The sequence below is a fragment of the Coffea arabica genome, chromosome 1c (genome assembly GCF_036785885.1).
Source record: "Coffea arabica cultivar ET-39 chromosome 1c, Coffea Arabica ET-39 HiFi, whole genome shotgun sequence".
In the NCBI taxonomy this organism is placed as follows: Eukaryota; Viridiplantae; Streptophyta; class Magnoliopsida; order Gentianales; family Rubiaceae; genus Coffea; species Coffea arabica.
This window is the reverse complement of record NC_092310.1, coordinates 48,815,223-48,823,213: the sequence shown is the minus strand read 5'-3', so window position 1 is coordinate 48,823,213 and position 7,991 is coordinate 48,815,223. Positions and strand designations below refer to the sequence as shown.

Sequence of the window (7,991 nt, the reverse complement as noted above, 5' to 3'; positions counted from 1 at the left end):
TTGACGATTCTGTTCATCAAGGTTGGCAGGGTTTTTATTCTCTTCTTCTTAAGGATGGATTGCCCTCCACTGAAGCAGATCGAGAAAGTCTAGAGAATTTTAGGCAACAAATCACAGATTTTTACAAAGGGATGTGGGATTCCATGGTCCTACTCTTTTCGGAATGCAGCATGAGATATTTGCAGCAGCGCTGGGAGCATGACTTGACGGGTGGATGGGAAGAGATGTCTCATGAGAGATATGAATTCATTGGTCTTTTCATATCCTTCCAACAGGATGTACAGCGCATTCTCCGCCTCGGTATACGCTGTGATTCAAGATTTGCAGCAGTCTTGGTACCTGTTCGAATCAACCCAACATCACTGGAAGAGTTACGTTACCCTAGCCGGAGGAGAAAGCTCAATTTTATCAAGCGATTTCCAGTTGTGGCTCTATTCGCAACACGTCTTTGTTGTTGGATTTTAAGAGATGGAATTCACTTGAAGACTTCTGAATCGGTGGACAAGATCAACTCTGCTGCTGACCGAACTTCTTTGGCTTATACTGGTGTCTGGGAATCTGAATCGCCATCACTCACTCTGTCTACCGAGGCAAGGACTTGCATTGATTCGATCATAGGTTTCTGCAAGGATGATCATGGTCTGAACCCTGAAGGAGCTGAAGGTAGAGTTGAGCCTAGTGAAAACATTTTTCCTTTGTGCAAGGAAATTGCGTTATTCCTCAGAGATAACTAAAGAATTCTAAAGAATTGTAGGCAAAAAATCAGTAAAATGTACGTCGAGATGTTGGACTCCTTGCTAAAATCTGTCTCTCAGGGCCGTGACAGGTATGACTATTGCAACAAGAGTCATAATTCATATCTGGAGAGCTTTTTGGAATCCAGTTCTCCTTCGAGTGACGAATTCTTCTATTTTCTTATCTATTAATTTATTTTTCTATACAATTATAAGATTATCTAGTATAATTATAAGGAAAAGGTTCCAAATTTTTTATGTCTATACCTACTATTTAATAAACAAATATAATAATAATTTTATCATATGATAGGATACTTTTGATGGTACCTTATTATGCATTTAGATATATAAGATAGAAAAGAAAATGTTGAAATAATTCATTTAGAGTTTATGAATTTTTCGGATAATGGGATTATCATAATTTGGTAATGATTTTGGGTCATTTCTTTTTGATTTATTGTTAATTTTAGTACCAAAAAATAAAAAACAAAGATCAGCAAAAACTTTGGATTACATATAAAATTAACTCGTAAAAAAAATTACTAGTTTGACATTTGGTTACAATAGAAACTAGAAGCAATAGTGTGATAGTTCTACAGTTTTATTTGTGAAAAATTAAAAAAAGGAATAAGAAGGAAAAATAATAAAAAAAATAATTTTAAACCTCATTCTAAATATAAGCATACCAAATAAGGGAATCTCATTAAAATATTTAACGATAAAATTGTCATTTTAAATGATAAGGGTGGTATGTGTAATTTTTCAAATCTCCAGAGAGATCAATGAAATTGTCAGGAACTTCAGGGGAGGTTTCTGAAATTATCCCTAAAATATTTGAATCCAAACTAGGGTGAAAGTTGCTTATCTCGCAGTATCACATTCAAAAATTTTATAGTCTAATTACTTTCTTTAAGGAGATTTTTAGGGGAATATTTTGAAACGTAAATGAGTAAAAATGAGAAAATCACAAAACTATACAAGAGGCTACTGCCTTCAAAGGAGAGATGGGTTAGGTAGAATGAGGGCAACAATTTTTAATGACTTGATAGGTTTCACTTGATAGATTTCAATGACTTTTAGTGAAATTGCGAGACTATGATTCACACGTTAACAGCAGGATTAAGTAATTAAGAGCATCTTACCTAATGAATTAAATAAATCTCAACTTATAGCCTCCAGGTTTCAACCAACATCGCCCTCAATGGCTTGTGCTAATGATTACTATGTCAATGTTTAATTATTTAATCCATCGCTTCGACTTTAAGTTTTGGGCCAATCACAAAATGCAGCCTTCAACTTCACTGAAGTTTCATTCGCAAAAAATTCAATAAAAGTTAGAACAAGAAGAAAAAAGAAGGGCTCGAGTCCGAAAATCTTTTATATATAAAAATCTGAAAGTTATCTTGATTCGCAAATTTTCCAACAGCTATTTAATAAATGATAACACCCAAAATTAAAAAAAAAAAAGAAACCAAAAGAATTATGGAATTGTGCTTATTCCTTCAACATATAATTTCTGTCTTTTGATTAGCAAATGGTTACACCTCCACTCAACATTATTTTAGAAAAAGTCGGTCCTCTATCATTAATTAGAGTGAAGTTGTCGGGGAATAATTACTTAATTAGTATCTCTACTCCGCTAATAAATCCTAATCGAGGATGATAGCATCCGAGGAAAGTCAACATTTACTTGACAATAATATCAGAAAACTAAGATAAGCGCCATACTATTCTATACCTTTAGGACACCGGATTAAAAAAAAAAAAGGTAGGTTCGATGTTACTTTCTTTGCAAAATTATGAATTTTTTAAGCTTTTCGGGGTGCTTGTTTAAAAATAAACAATTAGATAAATTGTGTTGTTTGATAGTAATATTTCAAACTTTGAAAAGTTCATTTACACTTTGATCATATAAAGTTGATCTAAATATTTTTTATAAATTGTTTTTTTTACTCAATTAATGAATAATGCATTAGTTAGTACTGGTGTTTTGAAAGCTACCAAATCATTTCATTGAGAGGTAGAAACAAACAATCACTTACTGAAAGGGTAGAGATAGAAATCTGAGAATACTGGAATAGGGATGTATAAAAGAACATGGCAGATGGAGTTGATGACTTGCATTGATTCCATCTTAGATAAACTGCGGCTGTTGGTTCCCCAGGGTGATCTCTGCAAGTATGATCGTGCTTCGAATGAGCTGAAGGTGGAGCTTGGACTTGTGAAAACATTCCTTCTGTGTCAGTGGAAATTGGGATATTCCGGGGGTGGTTTGGAATTATCTGCTCATGAATATGGGCAGCAGTTTTACTCTCTTCTTCTTGTATTCGAGGATGATGGATTGTCCCCCAGCGACTTGGCTGGATCAGCTTCAACTTTTGGAGGCATTCTAAAGAGTTTTAAGCAAGAAATCAGGAAATCCTATGTCGATATTTCCGATTCCTTAGCGAAATCCGTCTCTGAGTCTAGAATACGATTCAATACAACAGATTTTGAGAAAGGGGGCTCTATTTTTTTGGACGGTGAATCATACGGGAAAAGGTATCCCAGTATGTTGGATCGCTTATTGGCATCCAGTTCTTCTTTGACAGATGAGTTCATGGATTTCTTCCACTCCTTGCTAGAGAATTTGTTGGATATTCTCAATTGGGGTGAAGCCTACGATTCGGAACTTGAAAAACTGTTGGAGCCCTTGCAAGAGAAGCTAGTATTCCTCAAAAACTCCATTCTCTTTGCTAGGTCACAAGGCAAGCAGGAGCGGAAACTTATGGAACACTGTGGAGTTGTGGCTCTGTCTGCAGCCCATCTTTGTCAAAGTTGCTGGTTTTTCAGAGATGATAATGAAGTTTTTGTTGAAATCAGCTCCAAGATTGATGAAGTAAAAGATCAGATCAAGCCCGTTGTTGAGCCAGTCCGTTTGGCTTATATCAGCACCTTGGAATCCATGTCTTCATCACTTGGGATGTCTACCAAGGCTAATATGTCTATAGTGGGGGGTTTTGTAGGTTCTCTCCTAGGTAATCTTTGGGAGTTTCTCGTAAAGTGTCCTGCCTGGTTTACTTCATCTCTAAAGCATCAAATTCGGATACTCTACGAGGGACTGCAGTTCTTGAGAGGCATTTTGATGAAGCAGCAAGACGATTTTGATGGGCTTCCGGGAGGAATCAAAGATCGCTTTGGGGCTGTGGTCAGTGATGCTGGGATTGTAATTTTCTCACTATATCAGGACAATGTCCGAGAAGCTTCAGCCGTGGAAATTGATCTTAAGCTCTTTTGTTTACTGGAGAAGATCAAGCTTGTTAAGGCAGAAATTGAGAAAAAGTATCCTGTAGCATCAAGGTCCAAATTTCCAACAACCAATGCACTAGAGTTGATCGATCTTGTTCTAGAAAAGTTGAAGGAACTGGAAAGCTGTGAAGTTGATCCAATATTTTCTTTTGCAAAGGATGGAGTTGACTGCTTAAATTCATACTTGAACAAGATCCAATGCACTAGAGTTGACCGATCTTCTCCCACTGGTTTTCCTGGGCAAGAACTTGCAAAAGTGTACAAAACACCCTGGGCCATTGATGTGGAGCGGCAGATCCGGCTTGAAAAGCTCCAACATCAAAAGATGCAAGCTGATGTCCCATTCTTAACGTCATTCTTGGAGAATAATTTGGAGCAGCACATCATGAATGAAAAGCACCAACTTCAGACGATGAAAGATGATCTTGTATCTTTAAGATCATTATTGGAAGGAAATGGGGAGCAACACAACCATCAGGAAGATCCCCATGCCCTTTGGAGTCGTGTCATAGAGGTTGCATTCAAGGCAGAATTTGTTATCGAATCCTTACTAGAGGATATCTCATTCTACTCTCTGATGTTATTTGATGATATTGCACAAGAAATTAAGCTCGTCGAAAGTCTAGCCCAGGAAGCTACCAAGATTCCGAGGCATATGACATCACAAGGTAACATCTCAACAATAGTTGAATGGATCACAATGTTAGCACTCCATTTTTTATTAATGATATTTCATTCTCTTTTTAATTTTTTTGAAAACAGTGAAAAGCAAGACGAGTGGAGCATCTTACCAGGTGTCATCATCGAGTAGTATCCCAACAGTCGATAAAGCTGAGGTGGTCTTGCAGGATGTGGAGCAAGCAATGATTGATAAACTTATAAAAGGTCTAGAGCAGCTGGACATCATCTCCGTTGTGGGCGTGGCTGGACTAGGCAAGACTTTTTTGGCACAAAGAGTTTACCGTGATCCTAGAGTTACATCTCACTTCCACATTCAGGCATGGTGTTGTATCTCCCAAACATATTGCAAGAGAGATTTGTTGCTTCAGATTTTGGCTTGCATTGATCAGAAAACTCAATTTTCTGAGAAGGATGATTATCAATTGGCTCTTGAACTCCGGCAACGCTTGTTGAAACAGAAGTTTCTCATAGTTTTGGATGATGTTTGGGACATTAAAGCATGGAATGCTTTAAAATCTTCATTCCCAGAGAAAAACAATGGAAGCCGAATTCTCTTAACAAGTCGACTTACTGATATTATTGGCACACCTTATCATCTTAGGACACTTGATGAATCAGAAAGCTATGAATTACTACAGAAGAAGTTGGCAGTTATTAGAGAAGAAGGCTATTCCGAAGAACAAAATTTTCTCGGGTGGAAAATAGCAAAAACTTGTAATGGGATGCCTCTATCAATTGCCATCATATCTGGTATCCTTGCAACTCTCGATCAAGCTGGGTGGGAAGAAGTCGCAAAAATGGTGAGTTTAACTGCCATGGTTGGTGCCACAGAACAATGCAGCAGCATACTAGAGCTGAGTTATGGGCATCTGCCTGACCATTTGAAGCAATGCATTCTTTACTTTGGAGCCTTTCGAGAAGATTCAGAAATTTGTGTCCGGAGGTTGACATGGTTATGGATCGCTGAAGGATTTGTGCAGAAGAGCGGGTCGGAGTGCCCAGAGAAAATAGCAGAAGGCTATATAATGGCTCTAATCAACAGAAGCTTAGTTATGGTGGGGCAACGAAGATGCGCAGGTGAGGTCAAGACCTGCCGCATTCATGATTTGTTGCATGTCTTTTGTGTGAAAATAGCCAAAAAACAAAATTTTCTACAATTGGTGCGAGGGTATGATGAGGATCTTACATTTGATGAGCCGTACAACCCACGTCGATTATCTATTCAAGCTCAACCAAAGCATTTCATCAAATCTAGGATAATTTGTCCCCAAATACGCTCTCTATTATATTCATCTCGAGATTTTGGGGTCCGCCAACTCCGGTGCAATTTTGGTTTCATTTTTCTCCTGAAACTTCTTATTGTGCTAGACTTGGAAAATATTAGTCTAGGTTCTGATTTCCCGAGGGAATTATGGTCGCTTGTTCAGCTGAGGTACTTGGCAGTTCTAGGTTGGCTCAAGAATGGCATTCCATCTTCACTAGAAAAGCTCTCAAATTTGGAAACTTTTCTTGTGAGAACAAAGGATAATGTTGGTCTTTTTTTGTTGCAAGATACTCTTCTAAAGATGCAGAAATTGAGGCATCTGCATGTGTATGGTGCTTTGATTGATATTACATTGGCCAATGATAACCTTGAAAGCTCCTCCATCTTGAACAATTTAGACTCTTTTTCAACTATGAAGCTTTATCTTGGGCAAAGCATGGAAAAGATCATCAGAAAGTTTCCAAATATCCGCAGACTGAAATGCTGTCTGCTACAGTCAGAGGAATCTTCTTGTGATGGCACAAGGATTGTGGCAATGGATTTTCTGAATCAACTAGAATCACTAAAGCTGCTTCTGGGTAAAGTGACTGCGCATCCCATCGAGTATCATCTCCCCTCGAATCTTAAGAAGTTGACGCTGGAGGACTTCTCATGGAGCATAATGTCCACAATCAGAAAGCTACCAAATCTCGAGGTTCTTAAATTACTCCGACAAGCTGATGGGGTAAAGGAGTGGGACATGGAAGGCAAGGAAGAAAAGGAAATCTTCCCTAAACTCAAGTTCTTGAAATTGAAGGATTTGAGCATTGTCAAATGGATGGGATCAGGAGATCACTTTCCCAGTCTTGAGAGATTAATAATGGAAGGTTGTGCAGAGTTGGAAGAGCTCCCTTCTTGTTTAGGGGAATCTCAAACTCTTCAATTGATTGAGGTGCGTAGATGCCTCTTCTCTACTGGGGATTCAGTTCGAGAGATTATGCAACAGCAGAGAGACTATGGAAATCCGGATCTTAAAATCCTTATCTCAGAAGAAATTGAGGAGTCAGATGGAGATTCAGATGGATGGTGAGGGTAAACATCATCGGCTTCAAGTGCTACTATCTTCTGTATGGTTTTGCTGAGAATGGTGTAATATTTTTCGTTGTATTGCATGCATATGTTGCAATGTATCAATATCAAATGAATATCTTACTTTATAAAATTGATTATGAATATGTCAATGATGGATATACTGCACTTTGTGCCAGATGCTTACACTCTGCATCCTAAGCTAAAAGATTTTTGTTTTTCATTTTTCAAGATGAAGCACATTTTGGGGTCATATATGGGATTGGAATTTGATCTAGTTCAATTCAATAAATATGAATAGAATATTTCGATCAAAAATAGGGTGGGAGATGCTTTTTTCTAGGAATTATATATCAACACATTTTAAGGTTTTGAATTACTCTCTTTTTCATATCAAGATTGTTTCTTGTACATTTACCCCTTCATTAGGTGCGCTTGGCCAGAGAATTACTTAGTATTATTTGGAAATTTCTTTTAGAATAATACTGTAATTTTTTTTTTGTAATGTAATGTGTGATGAAATAAAAAGATGATTGAAAAATTAAAAGAAAAAGATAATAGAAAACGTGTTTATAATGTGAACAGATAATTGTTTATCAATAAAGAATAATGCAAACACAGAGAATCATATGAGAAATTTTCAAGGCCTGTAATACAAGACAATATTTTAACACCAGCATTAAGTAATTGAGAGCATCTTAGCCAGTGGATTAACTAGTGGTTGTCAATTTGGACGGACAAAAAAAAAAAAAGGATTGTCAACTTTTAGGCTTAACGTTTCAACCCAAAAACTTCATCCTCATTCCTCAATTTTATCACCACAACAAATGGGGAATATTTTGTGGTAATGATGGTGACCATTGAGCCTTTTTGTCTCTTAATTAAACATAAGATGATTTCTACGTCAATGTTTAATGAATAAATCGCTTTCTTATTTTAACTTCTTTTTTTTT

At 37.1% G+C, this 7,991-nt stretch overlaps 1 protein-coding gene across 1 annotated transcript; it reads left to right on the top strand.

Moving 5' to 3' along the window:
* Positions 1–2,530: 2,530 nt before the first annotated feature.
* On the top strand, positions 2,531–7,184 carry LOC113725449 (putative late blight resistance protein homolog R1B-8). Its single transcript, XM_027248641.2, has 2 exons — positions 2,531–4,693; positions 4,788–7,184. Exons 1-2 carry the CDS (start codon positions 2,821–2,823, stop codon positions 7,037–7,039), a joined length of 4,125 nt encoding a protein of 1,374 aa, XP_027104442.2. The 5' UTR covers positions 2,531–2,820; the 3' UTR covers positions 7,040–7,184.
* The last annotated feature ends 807 nt before the right edge of the window (positions 7,185–7,991 follow it).